The sequence below is a fragment of the Oxyura jamaicensis genome, chromosome 1, assembly GCF_011077185.1.
Source record: "Oxyura jamaicensis isolate SHBP4307 breed ruddy duck chromosome 1, BPBGC_Ojam_1.0, whole genome shotgun sequence".
In the NCBI taxonomy this organism is placed as follows: domain Eukaryota; kingdom Metazoa; phylum Chordata; class Aves; order Anseriformes; family Anatidae; genus Oxyura; species Oxyura jamaicensis.
Genome location: NC_048893.1, coordinates 161,881,092 through 161,905,089, shown reverse-complemented (window position 1 = coordinate 161,905,089; position 23,998 = coordinate 161,881,092). Strand labels below are relative to the sequence as shown.

Sequence of the window (23,998 nt, the reverse complement as noted above, 5' to 3'; positions counted from 1 at the left end):
GGGTGTCTGGAGGCAACGCGGGGCATGCTGATACACCCTTGACTTTAATGTATCAGACTTGTAATGAGGGACTAATTTGGTTCTAAGCAGTAGCTTGGCAGAAACAAAATACTTATAGACTATTAATAGAGAAACTTTTCACAGAAGCTGTGACCTTTATGACTTACCATGGTATACAGCCCTCCCTCTGTTACAATTAAGCAAATCCTTGCTGCAAAGCAACATGTTAGTGTCTTTTCCTCCCAATTACAAGGGACAGACTGCTATGCAGAGCAACGCTTTATTACATATACTGATGCAAATCCCTTCTGCAGTACAGAGGGGTACTACTGAAACATGAGAGGGGGAAACACAGGGTTTATACTACACTGAAAAATAATGTCCCCTTATGTCCTACTGATCTGTCCTTGGTATCAGCAACCACTCTAGCTGAAGGCCTATGTAGATTTCCAGACAGTGATCTCTCTGCTGTGATAATAAATTAATAAACTAATAGGAGAAATCATTATCAGTAGCAATGTTGTTGTGGAATTCAAGGGAAAAAGAATGAGTGTACTGAAGAAGTGGCTACTTCTCTCCCTTCAAAGTCAGAAATAAGTACTACATTTCTAATTACACTGAGTATAATTAAACATTTAAAAACAGTATTGCAAATGCCTGACAGAAAACAGTTATGAACCACATCAAAGAAAAAAGTACATTTACTATGTCAGCCCTTATTTGCCAAGCTATGTGTCAGCAAAAATACTGCCTGTTAAGGTCACTGAAAGTAGAAGGCACAGAGAAATAACTATGTCAGGATCATTTTTAATGCAAGTGGATAAGGTTTACAATTCAGGAACTGAAATTAAAACCTGCAAAATATGTATTTGCATTTTTAGACAATATAAAGCAACTTTTTAAATTATTAAAAATACTTATTTTTCTGGCTCCATCTGCTCACTGCTGTAACTCACTGCGACACAGAACATTAGCAAAAGGGCACGTAGTCTAAAAGCACAGGTGCATGGGATTAAACAAAAGAAGACATAAAAAAATATATAAAGACAACAAATTAGTTTCAGAAATACAGGCTAGAGAGAAAAATTTAGAAATAATTAGAACAATTGGTACGGTAACCCTAGTTCTTCCTGGCACTGCAAAAATGATTCTACAGGGATATGCTACTATCTCAAGCAGCAGAATAGCAAGATGTTTCATTTTGTCATGCTTAAAAAATAGAGGACTGAACAAGCAACGACTCACTAGAAGCAAATGGTGAGAGCGGCTAAATGACTGGCATTACAGCAGTTTTATGCCTGGCAACTATTTGTGCATGAGAAATGATTTGTAGTGATGTTCTGCACATGAAGAGCGACAGAACAGTTCAGTATGAGTAGTGGGAAGCATGTTTCTTTAATTTATCCTATTCTTAATAGCAGGTTGAAACGATGTCAGATCTAGGATTAGTTTGGTCTCATGGAGGAGTGCTGAGTGAAAACTCCCCCTGTGAAAATTATTTCAGCCACATCTTTGACAGCTGGCCCACAACTGCATTACCCTGGGAATGCCAAATCTGTGAGATAACTGAGGGGAGATAGCAGAACTCTGCACAGCCAAGAATGTAATGATAGGAAGTGACTATTCACTATTTTTTCCTAAGAACTGAAGGCTTAAACTAAACAGAGAGAAGAACTTTTTCCCTATAATGCATTCTTGGAACTCATTGCCACTGCATGTTACAGAGGCCAAAAGAATAAATGGTTTCAAAGGAGGATTAGACAAGTTCATAAAGGGTGGCATCATCTATGCATATTAAATGTTAAGGTCAAGAAACAGCCTCAGAGTCTAAAAGTGCATGAACTACTGATTTTTTTAAAGCTATAAAGTAGAAGATGTATGGGCGGAAGGGAAATAGGTATTTCGGAGGAAGAATCACTCTATACCAACCTTGTGATGCCCTTTCAGTAAAGAATAAGCAAGTTACTGGGTCTGCTTGGACGGACTCAGTAGGAAGGATTTTAGGCTTCTATCATTTGTTTCTACACACACAGTATTGAAACATACATCTTTGAAATCATATGCCAGCTTTAGTGAAAGACCTCCACACCAAAGGAGCAGGTACGCTGGTTCTTAAAACAGCAGGAGTAGGATGACCTCCAAATCTCACACTGCTTGTGGTATTTACAAGTATATGGCACGTGCAACAAAGGACAGCTTAAAAAATGGTAATTCCAAGGAATCACACCCATCAGGAAGGGAGAGGTTCAGCTTGCAACATACCTTGGCTATCCACCTGTCCAGCAACTCTTTGCCGTGCATTGCCCACTTTTTTTTCAGGCCTAATCCAAACGACAAGCTGAGGAGCACAGTACCATTTCCTATTCAAGAATATTTCATAGTCTCATAAGGACATGACATCTTGTCAAGTATCATCCAGCCCAGGAGGCAGGTGTAGGGAGCATGAAAAATTAGCTAAGGGCATGGAAGGGAGATGTGTGGGCTTCCTGGTTTCAGCATGAGACGTTGGAAGAGGTGTGAAGAGCCACTGTCAAGGGTTTAGGCCTGGAACAACAGCCACAATCAACAGGATGTGCAGGCTGCAAAGGTGACTGAAGCATACTGGAAGCAGCAATGGGTAGTCATAAAAGTTGAGAAATGGCAGAGATTTGAGCTGGCTCAAACGAATGAATCTCCTTGACCTTGGTGTTAAGAGCATTTTCCCTAAAAGCATCCCTGATCAAAGGGAGTAGAGTATCTTAGTAACTGTTGCTCATCAGGTCTGGTGGTACAAGTACCAATACTACGGAAACGACTCTAATTTTCTGCTCTGAAATCACTGTATGGCGTAATGCTTGCACCAAGATTATACACAGCAGTATTTAATGATCTCTTACCACTACACAGTGATGGAGATGGTGGCTGAGAAAGGGGATCCTTAAAAAACAAACAAAAAAACAAAACAAAACAAAACAACAACAAAAAAACACTGACAACAACAAAAAACCTTCTGCAAAATTGCCATACTAGCCATTTTCATGAAATGAAAAGTAATTTACACAGCAGTTTTACAGAAAAAGGAATTATGCAGTTAATTGGCATTGCTGGATAATTACACTGTACATGAGGCCTTGCTTATAGGAGAAAATACAAGCTAATAAAGAGAGCCAGTTGATCAGTAATGGCAGGGCTTTTGGGAGATACCAGAGACACAAAGCTAAATAATTTAAAGCAAAGGAGTATAATGACTGTGAAACTAAATTATTTTAAGTTTACATTAATTCTCCACCCAATTACATGTCTAATGTTAAATGCAAAAGCTAGCGAATTCCCCTCTGCTGCCTCGTCTGCAAGCACACACAGCGAAAACAAGGAAGCCAAGGGAACGTGATCCGAACATGACCGGACTCTGAATGCCTGCCTGGAACTGCTGCGTGCATCCTTAATATTCAGAGGTCTGCTGGAGAACTAAGCCAGTTTACACCTCCCTCTGGTTACTTCTGTTCAAGTAAGGTCTCTGCCCAGTACGGCCACTGCAGTCAATCGATTCTCTCTGCAATGCTTTTTGTACCTTTCAAGCACCAGCAGTAGATGGCTCAGCCTGGCTGTCTATTGCCACAGTTACCGGGGAGAAACCAGAGAGAAGTTAAATAACATGGAATTAACAATGAAAACGATGACTGGTGTAATGAGGCTGTTATGTTACCTTTGCATTAGAAGCAATTTAGCCCTGATTACTATTGACCTTTGGTGATGCAGCATCCAGGTAAAATGTGCTATCCTGGAAAAGTGCAGGTATCCTGGAAGGCAGACTTCTGTTTCTGAGGGTATTCGCAAATAAACCAGATCACCTCCCTTCCTGCATTAGAGGTTTATCTTACCTCTGAGTTATCAGCATGCAGTAGTCACCCTTACTTTGTGTCACAAACAATGCAGAAAAAAAAAACTTCACACAGTACATCCAGCAAATTATTATTATTATTACTTCTATGGCACCCAAAAGAGCACTCAGTACTTCACGAAGTAGTTAAAAAGACAAACTATGTGCCACACAGAGCTAGCGCTCACTGAAACAGTAGAGCTGCATGGGGTGGAAAAACAGGAGGAGGTGGTGTAACAAGAGGAAGTGTACAGGTCACAGGAATAACATCAAACAGTTACTGATACCGGGGACGTGAGGTTCAATGCCAATTTCTACTCCTCATGCTTGGGGAAACCCTGGGATGGGAAGTTTTATTATGATGCTTTCTTACTCCACGTTTTTTTCCAAAAGCACCGTTTGTTTGCATGGTTATCTGTATCTTATTTTGCTTAGGTTTTGCAGCCCGAAAGTAGATGTATTTGAAAGTCGTGTCATTTCCAAAATAAACATGACCATTAAGAATTTACAGTTTAGCAAACAGCAGCCACAGATTTTGAAGCTTTCACTGATTTCACAGGATGGCATCACAAAGTCTGTGACTTTGGGCCAAGACACACCACACCAAATACCCAGAAGCAGCTCGTGTCCCGGCACACGATGTAACGCACTGACAGATCACACTGTGGGACTCTGCATGCTCTCAGCCTAAGCTAGAAGAACTGCAACAGATGTGTTTCTCTTACTTGCTCTTCATTTAGTTTTTAGGACTCACTGTTTGGGGAACTGGGTAGGCCACTTGGTGTAGGTGATGTATTCCTACTGAAACACTACGATGCCATATATAAATCCATTGCTCTCACACTTCTGTGTGCTGACAGCACTTCCCTGTCCTCTGTGGGAGGGACTGCAGCATCCTTTGCCCTCTGGGTGCACTAAGGACAGCCCAGGGAGGACGCAAAACAGAGGAAGGTGCATTAAAGAGAACAACCAGGAAAAACTAGAGTGCTCATTACCAAATACATCTCCCAGTACAAAAGCAATTGCCATACAACTCCCTGCTCTTTGGGCAACCGCATACCGCCCAGAACAAAGCACGCTGCTGGCGCCTCCGGACTATTAATAATAGTAAGGTATGTGCTACAGCAGGAGGGAGGACTGCAAGGGGTGGTGCTCCACGGGGCTGGCATAAGGAATGGATCTGCTCCAGGCTGCCTGCCAAATGCATCGGAAAACTTGACTTTTCCAGGGGCCGCCAAAGGATGCTTTTCTCCAGCCTGCAGTAGTCCTGCGAGGACTTCTGCCTGCAGAAGGGAAGTGTTTCTGCTTGCTCTCCAGCCTCTCCAACCATTACCACTGCATTCTGATGAAATGGGGTCACTGAGCTGGTCACCCTGCCTGCCCTCGCTGTAACAGCGACTGCTTCATGCCCAGGGGCGTATGCAGAGGTCACCAGCCAGTGAGTAAATGCCTGATAAAGAAATTATTCCAACTAGCCCTTTAACTCAAGGGGATGCAAGAGGGATGGCAGAGCCAGCTGCAGGCACTATTCGGGTTTGCCCACAACCCACTGCGAATGCAGAGAATAGGACATCTCGCCAGATGCAGAGAGAACAGAATAATTCTGTTTGTTTCAAAGGAAACAGCTCAGTCCCTGCTGTTGGTCTCATACTCCAGAGGTTTTGGAAAGGCATGAAAGCAGTAAACCAGCACTGAGAAAAGAAGGGGCAAAAAGGGCTAACAAATAACAATGATAATATCTACCAGTGCACATTTTAGCATAGGGAGACACGTCCATGGGAAATAAACTAAATAATCATGAAGAACCTTCTGCAGTTACAGTCTTGAATCACCTCTAGGTTTCCGTGCACATAAACTACCTCCGGGATGCCATGTGTCCCTGCTAGGGCTCTTTTCCCACTTGGGATGCCTGACAAACTGCAGAACAACATATCCTCACAGAGAAACAAAATCTCAGATTCCTGCCTTACTTAGAAGGATTGCAGACGACTAGCTGCTAGGAGCATTACTAAATATGTTGATGGTTCATTCCTGAGTTCACTCTCATTACTGCTTGTGCTTCTGGTTTCTGTACCACCGGAATGGTCAGGCAGGCACTGCGCACACTTGCTGTTGTGCAGATCTGCTGCAGCACCTCATTTTCACCGGCAGAGCTGATCGAGGCTTCCCAGTTCGTTTCTCCCAGCAGCCTGGCCCCGCTGCTGAGCTGTGCTGTGCTGCATTGAGGGAGAGCCCAGCTCTCTGTGCCTTGTCTCTATACAACCTTCAGCTTTCAAACCACTAACGCTGACTCCACAGGTGGGAGAGGCAATTTAGCTTCCTTGTGTACCGAGCAGAAAGAATTTGAGATACCATCTATTTTGCAGAGGATTAAGGCTACCAAGCGTCTATCTTAAGACATCAGCCCGCCTCACAAATCCAAACAAGCAGTTAGAGTTTCCAGGGACACATTATCTCACGCTATGGGATATGCTGATGGGTTAACCTAAGTCTTGGAGATAGTGTTTTGAAACTGGTTTTGTGAAGGCACTGTCACCTCCTAGATATAACTTTGTTTTTATTAAATGAAGTAGTAGTAAATAAAAACAACAACATCTTTAGGAGTTTCCTCTAAATAAATAAATAAAGTCTTGAGGATCCCTGGGTGCTTTTATTCTGCACTAAAAATGCCTGCTGTGAAGTCCCGCTGACCCAGCAGAGATGCCCAGAGATCGCAGAGCCTGCACTGCCTCTGTGCTGGCTGCCCCCAGCTCTCCGACTGGAGATGTCCCCTCCCTGCCCAAATAAACTCCACATGACTTCGCAGGCTGCTTCTTTTGGAAAAAAGCTTATCTGAATTAGCACCTGACTCCAGCCTGGCTCCTATACTAATAAGAAAGTCCGTGAGCATCACCCCGAGATGTTCCTACGGAGGGCCAACCACAGCTCCTCTTTTCTGACCAAGCGCGCCCCTGCACTTGCACAGCGCCCTTCCTGCAGCACTCTGTTTTATACACGTTTTCCCCAGGACGGCTGCCACAGCTGAGCCGTTCCGCACAGATTTTCTGCTCGGTATGGGGGGGTTGCGAGGGAGGGGGTGTTAATTATACAGCAAGATGGAGCGGGGCCAGGCAGCCCCTCTGGCGAGCGGGCTCCTCCGCGCACAGCCTCCTTCCTGCTGTGCTGCAGCCACAAGGATCACCTGTTGGTCTTGGCGCCCGCCCAGCCTGGGGCCTAGCGGAAATGACAGAATCAGCGAGAAACGAGAGCCAGCTTGTGTTGCAGCTACCCAAATGAGGGAAATACAAAAACAGATGATGGCAACGTGACCCGGCTGCTGCGGGAAGGAGCCAAGAGGGGGTGGGGTAGAAGGGAATGGAGGAAGGAGGAATATATATGGGGGGGGGGGGGGGAAGACAGAAGAAAAAAAAAAAGCAGACCACTAAAAAAGAAGCTTTTTTTTTTTTTCCTCTCTCTCTCTCTCTCTCTCTCTTCTTCTGGGTCTTTCTGCTATCTCTTTCCACATTCAGCACAGCAAAAACATGAAGAGTTTTCCTCCCTCCATACGAACACCTGCCAATGTGAAGAACTACCTACCTTGCTCCTGCTCCTGCTGGGGAGGTCGCGTCTTTCCATCTCCTAAAGGAGAGATTTCAAAGGGATATTCAGATATAGGCAGCAGAAACAATCTGCCTCTGTCAGACAGCCACCTCTCTGTCCTGTGCGGCGATATGCAAACGGTTCAAGGATCTCTCACAGGTTTGTATCCAGAAGCCCCTCTGCCATAAAAGCAGCACTCAGCAAAACCTTGTATTTGGGAGCATTTGGGTGAGCTGCAGTGTTGTGCAGTGGAAGGATTAAGCACTACTTGCCTCTTGTTTTGTTCTTCTGAACAACAAAAAAAAAGCAGCTAAGAAACCACAGAGAAGCTAACTCTTACTAACAGCTTCAAGTAGAGGACTTTTGTCCTTTAAATGATAAAAATATGAGCTCTGATTACACATTACATCTCCAGATGTAACTAGCTTCATACAAGCTCTTGGAATACATGTTTACTCAAAGCAGAAACTATCCTCACATCTGAGATTTCCAGGGTAATTTCTCAAGACCCTTGAGCTCAGACCTATTTCAACATAATAAAGGCATACTCCCTCAAAAAGCTAGCAGGCTTTTAATGGGGTTTTAAAGGATTTTTATTTATTTATTTATTTTACACAATAATTCTTAGAAACAGTAACAATGAAAGCAGGAAAAACTTAATTCGTAAAAGGAAGTTTTTCCTCTCTGAGAGCAATAGAATGGATCCCCAGAGCTTGCTGCTTCCTGAGGAAAGCCTTCATAAATAATGAATAATGCACAATGCAATTCCTCCGTAATCCTTCAAACGCACCCAGCATCGAGCAGTTTCTGTGGCTTTGGCCCTTAAGCTGTATCAGGTTTTTTCCTTGCCCTCCCCAGTTTTGCCAGCTTCCTCTATTTATCTTCTTTCCAGCAACTAGGTAGGCAAGCAGAAGCAGGATTCAAATAGTGGGAGCAAGCTGGGGCTAATTTGCACATTATGAATTATTCAGGCACTCCTGATTCCTGCACCTGCACAGAGGCAGGAAGCTTGCGAGGAGCAGTCATTACTCTTCTCTTGGGTTTGCACAAGTTACTGCTCAGACACTTTGTTCTGTAACTAAGGGCTTCAGGTCTTGCATTAAGTAGTGGAAGTGGGGAAAAATAAATAAATCTCACGTCGTCAACCCCCCCCCCTCCGCTGCCCCATACCCAGAATAATTATTCCAGCCCTTCCGAGACAATGAGAATTTGTATCAGAATGCTGAATTCATCTCGTATGTGCTAATCCGGATCAGAGCATCAGCAGAGGAAAACGGTGTGCGCACAAGCTGGTCTTGTCAGATATTTACTCAGCTGTATTAGTCTGTGTGTTTGAACTTTTCCCTAGCTCAGGGCATCAAGTATTTCACGTGCTAACTCGATCATTAAGGCATCCTTCTTCACAGATGATACAGCAGAAACACATTTTCTCCTTGGCCTTCTGGCTAACATCATGGGTACTGACACTTTAATACTATTAGAAGAGTCTATACTGGGCTTTCAACAGGATGGATTTAACAATAGCTCTTTTCCATCTTCATCTACCAGTATCTTGGTAAACAAAACATGACACCTAACAGCAAATCCTGATATGATCCGTGAATCTAGACAGACATTAAACACATTTGCAGAGGGCAGATACAAACCAATTAGCAGTATAAATATTTCAAGATAACAATGAAGTGTTTTTTCAGTTAATACGCTGAATCAAAGAGATCTGAAAGTACCATGCAAGTTCAAAGCAGCAAACACCATCCTTATCCTTACTGTATCTCATGCCCATAGCTGCACTGAATATATCTGGGTCTTGTCCTTTATTAACATGCCATCACCAACAAATTTTCAAGTTAAAGGATGGTCTCATTAATCACAAGCAGCTAAGCATCATGCTTGGAGTGATTCAGTACAACAGATCTGCAGCAACTGATAACGAAAACTCTTTAATCCCCTGTCCCAAAATAACAAGTCAAACACAAGTGTTAAGCATTCAGAAAGGTACAGTCAATCCTTATCAAATCTTCGCTCTTCTCTCCATGCCTATGGAAGCTAATTCAACTTCCTTTTGCTGCAGAATGCGTGAATGGCCCTACACTGCTCCTATCTCATTCCTATCCAATAATAGGTTCTCCCTCTCTTTTTAGGGTATTTTAATTGGGCATGTAAACACATTTTATTCTTTGATGCTATTTCATGCAGCATCATTAATCCCCAGCATGAAATCAATAGACTTACAACACTTAATCACGTCAAAATGCAACATGCAAACCCACAAATGACTATAGCTCATCACACAGTGAATAGCTTGCAAGTTGGAAACTATGCCTTCTTTTTGCCTTGGGATTCAGCAAACCCTAAGCAAGTCTTTCACAGAAGTAAACAGATTCTCTCTCCAAGTACCTGCCATTAGGCCAAAAAAAAAAAAAAAGAGTTGTTGATAAACAAAACATGGGATTTTATCTTTGCTCTGTCATCTCTCTTCATCCCTTGCAGTCACTTATAAGTGCAGGCCTTACAAGAAATTCTTATACTTGTTTTAAAGCAACCTCTTGGCAGCATGCATGCTTAAAAATGTTTTTTAAAGGCTGCAGTAGCTGGGCTACAGAATATACTAGAGTTGCAAAGGAAGGGAAAAACATCTTTGCAGGTGTTTACTTTCCCTTTTTTAATGGTTACCACATATTGTGTGGTAAGAATGTGTAAGGGGCAACAATCACCTTTTTTTTTTTTTTTAAAAAAAAAAAAAGGCATTTGCTCTACCTTTACGTATGATTTCTAAAGCCAAAGGGATACACAAAGTGACAAGAAACTCTTTAATGGTGTAGAAATTGTGGCTGAGATGTAAAAATTAAGGACAGACAGTTCCATCATCTGATTGACATAAGGGATAAAGGAATCCTCCAGATAAAGGAACAGTAACTTTAATTCTTGTACTTTAAAAAACATTTTTTAAAATCAATTTATTTAAAAAATAATAATAGTAATAAAAACAAAAAAATAAAAACAGCTCATTTGAAAGAAGAAAATACAGTTTTGAAAGTGAAATATTTGAAGGAGGTATGGAAACCAGCATGCTGAAACCTTGTTTGCAATGCAGACACACAAAAGCCTTCCCTAGAGCCATGACCACATTCCCAGCCACCGTTGCATCACTAGGCATACCCAGCATGTCCCCAAACTCATGGGGTCCTTCACTGTTACACCAGAGCTTCTTCTGGCACTACCACAAGACATATACTCGCTCCGGGAGATGCCCATTTTCCATCTACAGGCAAAGGCAATGTCCTGAACTTTGCCTACGTCTTGTGAAGAAGCCTCAAAACAGAGGCACAGTTTTGATTGTGGTGGCACCGGCAACTTCCTGCCTTGTACCCATGTGTTCATGTGTTTTTGGCCATGGAAGGAGAGATGTTGGTTGCAGTCCTCAGACAGAAGGGCTCATTTGGCATCTCCCCCATCCCAGGAATAAACTGCCTCAAAGGACACTGGGTCTTCTGCACAAGCACCAATGGAAACGAGGTTAATCTGCCCCAAGGAATGCAAGAATCACAGAGATAAAAGCTGGGCAGAAAAGGGAGATCCTCGCTCCATAATGGAAATCTGGGCACTCAGCTTCAAGAAGGAAATGTGAAAGCTCTGTTTCAGTGTCCAGGGGTGTTTCTGTTTTAACGTTGCTCCAGGGAACTAAGCCTACTTAGCAGCGTACTTAGCCCTACTGGGCTGGTATTCCTATGGAAGCATTTAAGCTCCCTAGACAGGAAAGAGAAGTATACAGATAAATCAGATGGGTAAGCCTTTGATCACTCCTGAGGCGTGTGCCTCCAATGATTATAACAGGGAATTCTGGAGTCTTTCTTCAGAGGTCAGAGCACCCTGCAGAACTTCACATAGAGGCAAAAGTTGGTGTCTCAGTTAGGCACAAGTGCTTTTTGCTCACGGTTTTAAAAAGTTTTATGAGTGCAAAATGGAGGTACCACGGCCTCCAGTGTAGCACGACACGCTCTCAGAACAGCTGAGCAAAGGAAGGAGAATTTCATAGCCAGTATGACTAATCTGTACTTTACTGCAAGTATCTGGAGTCTTAGTGACCTCCTGATTTTGCAGTTTTTCACCACTGAAAGTAGTATTTATGCACTGAGCTGCAAGGAGGAAAATGTGTAGATTAGGGAATTGCTTCAAACTCTGGCTAGATGCATTCATTTTTTATTGCCTCAGTTTTTAAAAAATAATAAAAAATGAGGTAAAACTAAAGTATGTAACAAGGACATTCCAAATCAGGCAAAGAGAAGATTAAGCATTTTCTTCTGGCAGTTACATTCTATTTATTATCATCATTATTCTTTATTATTTTTGCCTTAAAAATGATCCAGATTGTCTCCCCAAATGTGTTGCTTTTAATGTTTGACGGAGGCTAGATTCACTCGTGGTTGAAAGCAATCGAAGTTCAGGCACAATAATTTATTATTCTAAAATCCAGTGCTCCACAGTTACAATTTGGTCCTAGAGATGAATTGCAAGTACCAACCTGGGCCTCACATTCCTAATAACTTAATGGGAATCCTAGCAAGTGAAACAGTGTAGTTCGCAATGCTTATTTTCTTTTTAAACTGGTGACAAATGGGATGTTGCTTTGAGCTAGCCTTACAAACAGCAGGAATAAAACAGAACAGCAGAAACATTTGTCTTTGAATAGCGGAGTCAAAGCAAACTAAGGTGAAAAGTGTCCGGCAGGGTAATTCAGATCAGTGAAGTCATCCAATTCCATAGCAGCCTGACCCCAACGCAGCCCCAGAACTACAGCTGCCAGCTAGACAGCTACTAGCCAACAAACTAGCAGAGGTGCAAGCCAAGGAGCCAGCAACAAACCCACATGCCAATGCAGGAAAGCTATATTCCAGAATTTGGCATCTGGGTTCTTCAGCTGCCAAACATCTCCCATCTGGCTGAGTCTGTTGAACGAGGTGTTAAAAAAAATAATTAAAAAAGGGGGTAAATTACACAAGATAAAAGCAGTACTGCCTCCAAGACACCAATGATAAAGAGGCACGTTGTGCCTGCCAACACCTGAAATTCACATATGACATCACTTTGTCAACAGTGAAATGGTAGGCCAGGGTACTTCTGGATCAGGAGAGGCAGTATGGACAAAATACTCAATGTACCACAAGAAAAGAGTAGTTACCATGTAAGAACTGAAGCAACAGTCCCAGACTGTGGCCATCCATGAAGGTCAGCAGATGCAGAATGCATGGGATCAGTTTTGAGTAAAACTAAGAGATTTCATGAGCACAATATGAACAATCTACAAGAGAAATGTTTCTTCAAGACTTTGTGATCCACTCTGTTCCCCCGCTGTCACAAAGAAAATCAAATATCTGTGGATGTTTTTGTACTCTCGTAACTAAAACACCATCATTGTGAGTGTCATTTTATGGAAAATAGCTTTCTTGAAATTCAGGGGAAAACTTAACTTTAGTAAGAAAAAAAATGAAAAAAGGAAGAGAACTGAGGATGCATAAAATTTCATTCAAATGAAATACGATCACTAACATAGCTGTATTTAATTGTAACAGTTCATTTCTAACAAGTAGTTGGTGTTCTTAAGCTGTTAATAGATCTGTACTCCAAGAAGCAAGACCAGCTGTGATGAATACTCCTAGCAGTGCAAGAAGTGTTAAGTGAACCATAGGAATTAATAATAGTGATACATTGATTAAATTTAAATTCATCTCATTGGCCTCACTTCCACCTTTCACCCTACAGATAGGTCCACATGGCCTAAACAAGGTTTGACAGATGTGACCTTCTTGAACAATTTGCTCCATTATTTTAAAAAGACGCAGAAGACCCTATATCTCTCTTCCAAGTTTAGGGTTTTATGAACAGCTATTTGCCTTACCAAAATATTATATTTCAGCCTCATCTCACTCCAGTCAGAGCCAACAAATCTGCAGTGGTTTAGAGCACTGAGATGCCCCATGCGATCTTCATCTACTTATAATCATCCAGGCTGTCCAGGGGGTCTTACTAGTAGGATATCATGTTCTTTGTTACGGTATGTGTAAATTCACAACACATTTTTGGAGCAAATTATTGACAAAATAAAAACTTGAGAAACAAATTGACAACATAAACCTCTCTCTTGAAAATGTTTCCTGTAGAATAGAAGTTAATATAACGACTGATTATATAGACTATTATTACTAAATATAGCTAAGAGTCTGTATCTAAAATTGTATGTGAAAAACATGTATTTTAGAAAGAAAGAACTTTGAGAGGTTAATAGTTTCTTCAGAATAATTTTTGAAGCTATACTGATACTTTCAATTACACTTAAATTTTGAGTGGAACCTTCTAAAAGGAAATTCTATTTTATTATTTTTTAAATAAACGTATCTTCTCAAGGCATCAAATTCTCAAATTCTGTTAATAATGTTATATTTTTGCTCCCAAGTAAATCTCAGAAGCTTTGTACTGGCCTTAACAGAGAAGTTGCTGCTGCTACTTTGAAAATGTTTGAGTAATAAAATCCTGCAAATTTTTAATATAAATATACTAGTTCTAATGCAATTAACTGCAAATTGGTGATAGACTTGAGGAACGAGTTCAGTGTTTGACTACTCATTAGCAATTCGAAAGTGTAATTGCTCTTAAACATGCCATCTTCTTAATTTTCTTACAAAGGTTAGATCTGCTTATAAACGTGAAGAATTAGATTTCTGCTGCAATTTATTTGCTTATAGTGAATGTAAGTTGTTTCTCCTTTGGTACTCCACAGATAGAGGTTCTGTGGATTACTAAGAGTAAACAAAGATGGGTTTACATTTGTCACATAACACAACACTAAATAAATCTTTTTAGGGGCCTACCAAACAAAGGAAGAGATGAGGATAAACAAGCAAGCACACCAAGAGTGGACATTTCATTGCATACTATTTTTAAAGCCAATAAAACATGAGCAATGAATCCAACAAAAACAGCATTCCTGACAGCACTGGTACACCCGTTCTGTCATGTATGACATGTATGTGCAAGCGAGGTGAACCCGAGGCACATGATGGTGTTACTGGTATTACAACACTTGCTGGAACCTCCCACTGGACTTGGGTGTAAACTCTACACTCTAAACTCTGCACTCACAGCAAGGTTTTAAGATTTTGGCATCCTTGAAAAAACAGCAAGGAGATGTTTGCAAATACCTCTTCCTACATTTTACAGCTTTGCTCATCTACTGTTTCGAGGTAATTGACAATGACCCATTAGAACATATATTATGTTGATCCACATTAACCTTGGGTAAAGTAAGTTATTACTCAGTTTCAGTGGTCTATTTTGGACATTTTCAACTGCATTATCAAACATCAGACAGGATTCTTCTCTGCTATTCTAATATTTGATTTACTAGGATTTGGAAAAATTGCAATTTTCCCTCAATGCACACCACCACCCTCCCAACCCCCAGAAGATGAAAAACAAAACCAAAAATCAAGTCTGGACCTTGCCCAGCCCCACATATCCCCCAGCCATGACATAAAGAGGGAAAGAAAGCTGAAAAGTACTGCTACTAGGCTTTGTCAATAAAACAGAACATTATATAATACACAATAAAATGCTTCATACCTGGAGTTGAAAAAACGAAAAGGGTTAGCAGCTGACCTGGCACAGCCCCACATGCTCTCTCTGGAAATTGAACACAGACAATTAGGAATTTTAAGTTACCCCAAACAATTGCAGGGGACTTAGACAAAGTTGAGGAACACTTACTGCAAAGTAAGCACACGGCCTCAGCATGGAAGGGATTTAAGATTTTTCCATTCATTTTAAAACTCCTCCTTAAACTGAAATTGCTCTGTAGAGGCCCCAGCTAATACTAAACAAGTTATTAGGAGCTCTGCCATTAATTTGTGTGGGAGTAGAGTCAAGGCTTAAGGGCCCAGGTGTCACTTGGTGGTGGTCATTCTGGATCATGGTGGATCACATTTTCTCATTAAAAAATAATCATTGACCAAGAAGAAAACATTCAGGAGAATCCTGAGCAGACAGACGTTTGTGTGAAGAGGGAATAGAGGCTAGAGCACACATCCCCTCCCAAAATTGTGCTGCTTAAGCAACATTATTCCTAACACAGAATGACCTAGCCATAAATGCTTTTACTTAAAACTGAGACTCCAGGGAAAATAGATAATCTGCTACGATATTATCTGGAATATTGAACAATACAAATGTACTATGTAATAGCTGCATAAATCCTCATGCTGTGATTTGGACTACATGGAGTAGTCCTTTTCACTGACAAATTCTGATCTACTGTATGTACTCAAACAAGAAGCAACAGACAGCTGGCTTTCTGAAATAGTTCCACCACATTAGAAAAGAAAAAAGAAAAACCTGTAGAAAGCCAAGTCTATGAATAACCCCCTTCAGTCCTTCCCTCTGTGGTTTAGACATCAGATGTACCACAAAATCAGTCTGAGGCCAATGCTCAAGAAGCTAGCAAAAAATATTAGAATAATAACATGAATAATAATAATAAATGTTATAGCACACTAGCCGTTCAATGCATTTGCGCTGCGAACATTTTGGATTCTTTATAGCAATCAGTTAAAATGCTCAGGTTGGCACAGTAATTGTTGAAAGTGAAAAGGAAACTTGCAAAGAAAGTTCTTTAGATTTATCTAACTGCTCTTACCTTTGGCTCTTGGTAACCTGTGGCCTAACTGGCACCTCAACATTTACAAATATTTTTTTTTCCCAAGAGTTTGCACTGCATCCTTCAAACCTCTCACATTTCCATCTTTGAAGTGTATAGTAAATATGTCTTCTTTACTGTTCGATTTTGCCATTTGCTAAATGATAAATTTCTGATAATGACAGAAATCTGCCACCAAAATGACAAAAGGCTGCAAAAAACCTTCATAGCAAACAGTAATTTATCAGCTCTATCATGGCTTGACATTGCTTTTCCCACCCTCTTTCTCCACTCCACATGTAGAGTTTCTGCATTCTCCAGAAGTGCATCTGAGGTATGTGTCCCATGAGATCACTAGGTACAGGCTTATTTCACAGTTGCACCATTAGGTAACCAAAAGCACTGGACAAAACCTCCCCCACCCCATTAACCCTCAACTGAACTCAACACGCATTGGAAAAATGGTAACTGGAAACTGTGCCACTGACTGTTCTCTCCCATGTCAATTAATTTATAATCGCCTTTTAGCTCACTCCACATCTTACTAAAAAAAAATTTATTCCCAAAGCTAATGCAGACAGCAATACATTACCCCAAAACCATGACTAAACTTTGTACAATTATGTTCATAAAGTTCTATTTTTAACACATAAGCAATATGGCAGGCAAAAAATACAGCTGGTGAATAATGAGAATTGTTTGCATGCTGAATTCTTGCCAACAGGAAATTCAGCAGACAATTAAAACTCTGGTAAGAACCTCCAGTATCCGGGCACTAAAGAGAAAAACCACCAGAAAATCCATCTTCCAAAGAACCCAAAAGACACCTAAAACTTGCAATGCTCCTCTTGGTTTGGCCTGAAAGCCAAACAGCTGTGGCTTACAAGTGGAGGCAACTTAGCCTGAGATGGCTGATGTATTTCCTGCCCCTAGCTGGCTGCCTTGTTCTCACCTTACTGACATCTGAGTGGGTCAAACACGTTTACAAAGCCACATTTTCAGATTAAAATGTACCTTAAAATACCACTCATTCAGCAAGTTGGGGTGGAAGGGAGAGACTGGCATTTAAGTGCGTGCCTCTGTATCCTGTCCGGGCAGCTGAGCACCTACCTCCCACCCCAACACTGCTCTGATCCAGAAGCCCAACCCTTGCCTTTGGGGCTAAAGTTTTTCTGTGCTATAGAAATGGCTAAAACACACTTGACAACATGGATTCAGCATAAAAAGGGATCTGTAATAGTCACTTTCCAATCTGAAATACCAGTGTAGGAGGAAAAAGAAGAGGAAAAGGATGTTGTGGGGCCACTCCTGGTTATCTTTTGCATCCTAGCCTTGTATTCAGTTGGCAAACTTGGGTATCTGGCTTCCTAAGTCAGTGTGCTAACCACTAGGTTTATATGCCAGATGTAGGTGGCTGCATGACTGCTGCCTCTGGCCGTCACATCTTTAGAAGGAGTGGATCCCCTCCTGTGAGGCTGCTAGGAAGAGGATAGGATGGGTTTTTAAATAGGTATCACAGAATCACAGAATTTCTAGGTTGGAAGAGACCTCAAGATCATCAAGTCCAACCTCTGACCTAACACTAACAGTCCCCACTAAACCATATCCCTAAGCTCTACATCTAAACGTCTTTTAAAGACCTCCAGGGATGGTGACTCCACCACTTCCCTGGGCAGCCCGTTCCAATGTCTAACAACCCTTTCGGTAAAGAAGTTCTTCCTAACATCCAACCTAAAACTCCCCTGGCGCAATGGTAGGAGCAGGTAAGCTCTGAATAGAGTGCTTGCTCTCTCATTTTCCACAATGGGAAGTTGGCAATGTAAACTTTTTTTTTTTTTTTTTTTCCTTCCAAACTGTGCTTTAATGATCAGGTCACAAGCTCCACAGAGAACAAAGATGGCCCACATCCATGCACCTAGCAGCTAACCAGAACATTTAACTCTTTGCTGATGATACTAAGGGAGTGCTGATGCCTAGTGTAGGTGCTCTGAAACAGCTGGAGTCAAACACATATTTTATAACCTTACAACGCTTCCACCAGGACCCCAAAATTGACAGTCCACACCTTGTCCCAAGTGCCTGCATGGTTCTTCCTGGCTCTGAGCACATGTAGTTCATGCACACTGTATGGGACTAGTGGTATCTCTATGCCATGAGGTACATTAACAGGCATGTGCCCATTACAAAACTGCATGTTCTTGGTAGAGCGTGCTATTAAGATCCAAACACATTTGCAAGCAAGACTATGCTCTAGTGGTGAGAAATGATTTAGTGATACAAAAAAAAAAAAAAAAGTCGGGCAGTGGAAATGCTGAGTGCAAAGGGAACTGACCTCTTTAGCTAAGCAAATAATTTACTAAACATTATCCTGTTCCTCCACTTTTGAAACCGCTGTGATTGAGATTTGTGTATATTCAGTCATTATTCTGGCTCCACCTGTGAAATTATTTGACTCTCTTACTCTTTGGCCACCTGACCAAAGAGAAAGCTATGGTCATCAGCTCTCTCACTTTTGTGTTCTGCTTGAAATGCTGGAGGTTTCCCCATGCAGCAACCACTGTAGACAAACCTTAGGATGAGCATTTTTTCAGGGCAGCCTCTGACCTGCCAGCCCACTCCATTCTGCCTGAGCTTAATGACACAGGCTAAGCAAGAGTGGGTTTGATCCTCTCTGGTCTCCTCCTTAGTTTCTTCCCGCCTCAGTTTTCCTATTTCCGTGCATTGCTATCCTGCAGCAGCTCAGTATATCCCAGGGGGATAAATAAATAAAAATGTTGCCCAAAACTTCATTCTTGATGTGTCTTTTGTGTGTCATGGCAACAACAAAGAAGCTTGACTCTGGCACTTGTGACTGTTGTTACTTCTGCCACACCTCACCATTAGTCATTGTCTCAGCCACTGATTTGCTTTCTCTCTTATTTCAGCCTTTCATTTTGCCTAGAGTAACTTCAGATGTGTGGTTGCTTTAAGCTCCAATTATCCCTGCCTTGAAGTGTCCAAAATAGTAATGGTCATGTCCTCGGCCACATACCCATGGACAACAACACCTTTTTGGCACAAGGACTCAGCACAAAAATTTCTTCTATATCCATCATCCAGGAACCTCCTGTCATTCCTCCTTACCTGAAGCCTAAAAAGAACTTGCTGTGAGAAATGAGGTTGCAGTGGAGTCACTCTTAGTGAAACAGGATGGAGCTAATAAAGGGGAAAACCCAGGACAATCTTTCCCCATTGTGAAGGAGAAGAAAGGAGAACAGTAGAAAAAATACATTGTGGGTTGGTGTTTTTTTGTTTGTTTGTTTGTTTGTTTGTTTTAGTCTTGTATTCACATGCTTACTCAATTATGCTTGGCTAAACAGTGTTCCTGTCTTAAGAGTGCCCTCCTTTGCATGCCTTTTACCTGGGACCTTATACCTGGGACCTACACAACTTCCTTCATGTTTTTGCATTCATTGATCTGAACACTCGGGAAACATTTTTCATACATCGGTATAAGCACTGCTAATAAGAATTAATTGTGCTGCATGTTTTTGTCTGTCACAAAATCACAGGAACTGCCATATGGAAAAGAAAAGATAAAAACTTATCTGATCTAGATAATGAAAAAAGAAGTAATTTTGGCTCAAGTGACAGCAGAGGACAATGCTCTTTCTTTTTCTTATCAGTAAGTCAAGGTAGCAGTTCACTGAGGTAGTTTTATTCTGGCTTTTTCTGGCAGAGTTCTGCTGTCTAATCCACACTGACAAGTATTTGCTGCAGCTCTGAATTTCTTAATGCACACCTCCCTGCCTCTGCTTTCCATGCTGATTTAGGAAGAAAACACATAAAAAGTTGAATAATGAATCATCAGGGAAACTCCTGCCAAACAGGCGCACAAACTGCTAACTGGGTAGCAGTCATACATATTGTTACTTATAATTCACATTTCAGTGTCATGCTCTTGAAGCAATTACACAATGCCTCCTTCTCCATCAATAAAAGGCATTTCACCTATCTAACCACTAATGATTCCAGCTTCACTCTGGAGCAGCACAGAGCAGTGGATTTAGCATGGGACTAGATCCCAGCTCATCCTCTGCTTTGCTGTGTGCCTTGAGCAAGTCACTAACCTGCAGATAATTGTAATATTTGAATACACAGGGGACCTGTACAATTTAATTAGTTAATGTTTGCAAAGCACTCCAAAGATAAAAAGAAGTGTTATATGAGTTACAATCACACTCTATTGTTTTGGGGTGTTTTATTCCAAGGCACACTTGTGTAAACATGTTTAGTGATGTAAAATCCCAATAACAACAAAGTTTGATAACTACCTTGAAATAATTGGCACTTCTTGGACTAAAATGAAAATGAATTAACAAATGTAATCTATTTTTGAGAAGACAATTATATGATACAATTAAATATAGATAATGAACTGAAGCCAGAAAATAAGATCTTTGAAAGTTTGTTTGTGATGGATAAAGGTAATTAAAGAGACATACAGGAAGTTATCTGTGAACCCAAATGCTACAAATAACTCCCTTGCTGCACTATACTGGTCTCAAAACAGGCCAAGAGTTACTTTTTTTTTTTTTTTTCTTTTTCTTTTTAGCATTCGGATTTCTGTTATGGTTTCAGAATTAATCGTTAGATGCAATTAAGTTAATGGTAAAACACATCTGAACTTTAACAGAGCCGGGATTCCTTGGCTCTTTCAGCTTATTATGCTTATTAACTTAAATATTTCTCTTCAAAGGAAAATATTACTCCTAGCAATGGTATGGTAAAATATGTATTGCAGCTCAATGCCTACCACTTCAAAGTGATTCAAAAGAAGAGAGCAGATTTCCTAATGGCAATGCCTCCTTGCTCTAGAATCATCTATGAACAGTCACTGGTAACTTACTGTTGCAGGGTGGACAGGAAAAAAATAAATAAAAAAAATGTGTAGACCAAGCTGAAAGCATTTTTATTTTCAGATTAGCTTTCTTCAGGGAATAATTTGACAATATCCCTGTCTCCTAATACGCTGTCATTTAAGCAATACCATCTTTTCAAAGCAGGCAGCTATGGCAACTTCTTTGTAGAAGCTGCTTTTGATTTACAGTTGCCGTCCACCTGGCACTTGTTCCTAATGATCACTGGCTGATGGGAAATCTGTTATCCTGGCAAAAGGTTCTTAGACACATACAAGAGATTTTCACACCAAAAATCCCAGAATCTCTGTGCATGCACAGAATGGCATCCTTTGATTTTATTGCCCAACCTGTTTTTTTTTTTGTTTGTTTTTGTTTTTTTTTGTTTTTTTTGTAAAATGTGGCATATGCAAAAGAAAAAAAAAACCCTCTTAGAATAGATCTACGAATAAGTTTGTAAAGTGCAGTATAAATACACTATAGAAGTCAGCACTTCTTTACTGAGTTATCTGAACTGCATGTAAGTATAAATCATGCTTTAGAGCAGTGGCATAGGCCCCAACATTTGATGTACTGGTTCAGCTTCTTCAAGACTCACAGACTTCTATCACAGCCTCAGAAAATTACATGGTGTACAATTCCTCACATAACTTTACCAGTCTTAAGGTTAACCATTCTCCTTAAGCCATTTGTCCACACTCCTTTATAATCACGGGGGAAGACAGGTACCTCCAAAAGGCATGAGATGATTGAGAAGGATTGGATGAAAGATGAGACAATTGGACCCAGAAGTATGCACATCTCTACACTGAGAAAATCCAAAATATTTGAGCTTAACTTTCAGGTAGCTTAAATTATGAGAGACGAACATTGCTGCAAGGTTAAGTCCAAACTGCACCAGCCAGTACTGCTCAGGGGTTCCCTAAGCTAGCTGAGACACAGCACTCTTCTGCCAGCCCTTGTCCAACCCAGCAACACGTTTCACAGCACAGTACTCTCTTTTCTGGCACAGGATACAGATGTGAGACTGCTGACAAAAAATAAAACTAGAAAAGAAATATCCACAAAGTGTGGAATCAACCACAGTACAGATGATTGTCTGAATTACTGGGCTCTACAGCACCAGTGCATCTTACTTAGGTATCTGCATACGTACCTCATTTTTAATGTTCAGTGAGTCAAATAGGTTTGTACAGTGACTCGAGAGGGCTGAGGAGAAGCCCCATACCAAAAGAGTCTGTGGGGAGGTGGGAGACTCACGGCCAATTCAGTTTTCTCAGTTTGGGGCCCCAGTGCCCCCATGAGCATCGCAGCAACTGAGCAATCTTCTGCTCTTCGGTCTTACTGCGATGGAAAAAATTTACTGCAATGGAAAAACGCACCCCAGACTTGGCAAATCTTCATGAGAAAAGTCAAATTGAAGCTGATGTATTCCCACAATTTTACTTTAGACAAACTAGCATTCTCCAGTGAAAAAAAATGCTTTATTGAGGAATTCTGGAGCAGCACTACTCAGCTCTCCATGTGCAAAATCACCATCCAATTTTGTGCCAGTTTTAAATTGAGCATTTGTTCACAGAGGGTGGATGTACCAGAGGAGAGAGAAGCAAAGTTCAAACAAGTACTGCCAAAACACTCTCACTTATGCTTCTTGGGAGACTCAGGGCAAAGTATTTTGTTGGTAACTAGAGGGAAAAACTGAGGCAAAAGTTCCCTATAATGAATAGTACAATAGTAGTAATGATTGCAGCTGAAGCAGGAAAACAGACATTATCAGTGTAGAAAATGAATGGCTGATGGGAACACACTTATAAATTTCAGAAGAGATAAAAATCAACACAAGATGATTTACATTGAAGAAAAGGAGGGAGAAGAAAAGGTAAGAAAAAAAAAAAAAAAAAAAAAACAGACTCAAGAACTACTTATCAACTTGGTACTTCGGCTGTGCTGTCTATCTGCCACGGACTTTCTTTTTCTCTCATGCAGTATCCAAAACTTTCTTCTGCTGTGTTACAATAATCAAACCCAGCAGAATTTAAAAATAAGGTAAAGATGATCACATTAGCATTAACGTATCAATCACGTAACATAGCCAAAGAGAACGGGTGGTAGGGTCAAAGCCCCCAATTTCATTTTCATACAAGCACTCAGCAGCATCCAGTGCAGTGCAAGAAAGAGTTCACGCTAAAGGTCAGCATGGTCACATCCCAATGACAAATCACATTTCTATGAATTAACTGCAGCTATCACTACAAGTATTCCGGATTTCCTCTCTGAATTTTCTGTCTCTGCTTCATCCCTGAGAAACAAGAAGCTTACTCAAGCAACATCCGTTTATATGCACAGTCCATCTTCTCCTTGACATAGAAAAATGGTTTCATCAAAGGGGTTCCCTCCACCTACACCTCAAAAGGAGAAGAAATGTCTGTAAGGGCAGGAAGAGAAATTTCTGGATCTTTGGATTTTAAACAACACACTGGTCAAAAGTTAACACTAAAACCCACCCTCCTTCTGCCTCTCCGATTTCTGCCCTCAGTAGGTAGGAGAAATCACATGGCGTGTGTGTTCGGGGGAGAGAGCTACATGGTCTAAAATACCAAGGTTTTATGGTGCAAGTGTGCAGGGCAAGAAGAAGCTGAATGCCCTGTTCAAGGTTTGTGTTGCTGTGTGCCATGGAATGGCTCCTGAGCCCCACTGCATCAGGGCTGTGGAGGGGTGGGAGGGCTGCCATGCTGAGGGAACAGCACGCTGCCTCCAAAAGGGGAACTTAAAAAGTTTTACTGGTCTTCTAGGGCTTGAGTAATGCTTTCTCTTTTCTTGGCTTCATAAATAATTCTGGAGTGTATCTGAGATTTGACCCTGAATATATGATGCTATTCTGGCTGTGTAATAAGCACGCAGTGGTGTCAGGCATATAGAGGCAAATCTGCTCTTTGTTAGAGAGCTACATGTCAGAATGAGTTTGTAAAGCATGCT

General features: G+C 41.1%; 1 protein-coding gene across 8 annotated transcripts in view; it reads right to left on the bottom strand.

Annotated features, from left to right (window-relative positions):
- The window catches only part of KLF12 (Kruppel like factor 12), a 240,533-nt gene that overhangs the window by 43,141 nt on the left and 173,394 nt on the right, over positions 1 to 23,998 (bottom strand). For 4 of the 8 annotated variants that reach the window (XM_035320664.1, XM_035320694.1, XM_035320655.1 and 1 more), the window contains 2 exons: positions 15,056 to 15,115; positions 7,436 to 7,477 (listed from right to left, as the gene is read on the bottom strand). The exons of 1 other annotated variant lie outside the window; for it this stretch is intronic. In XM_035320664.1, coding sequence (XP_035176555.1) covers positions 7,436 to 7,477; positions 15,056 to 15,115 — 102 coding nt within the window. Of the gene's footprint in view, positions 1 to 6,708; positions 7,073 to 7,435; positions 7,478 to 15,055; positions 15,116 to 23,998 lie in introns of those variants that run through there. 3 more of the 8 variants (XM_035320712.1, XM_035320686.1, XM_035320680.1) reach the window with 3 other exon arrangements.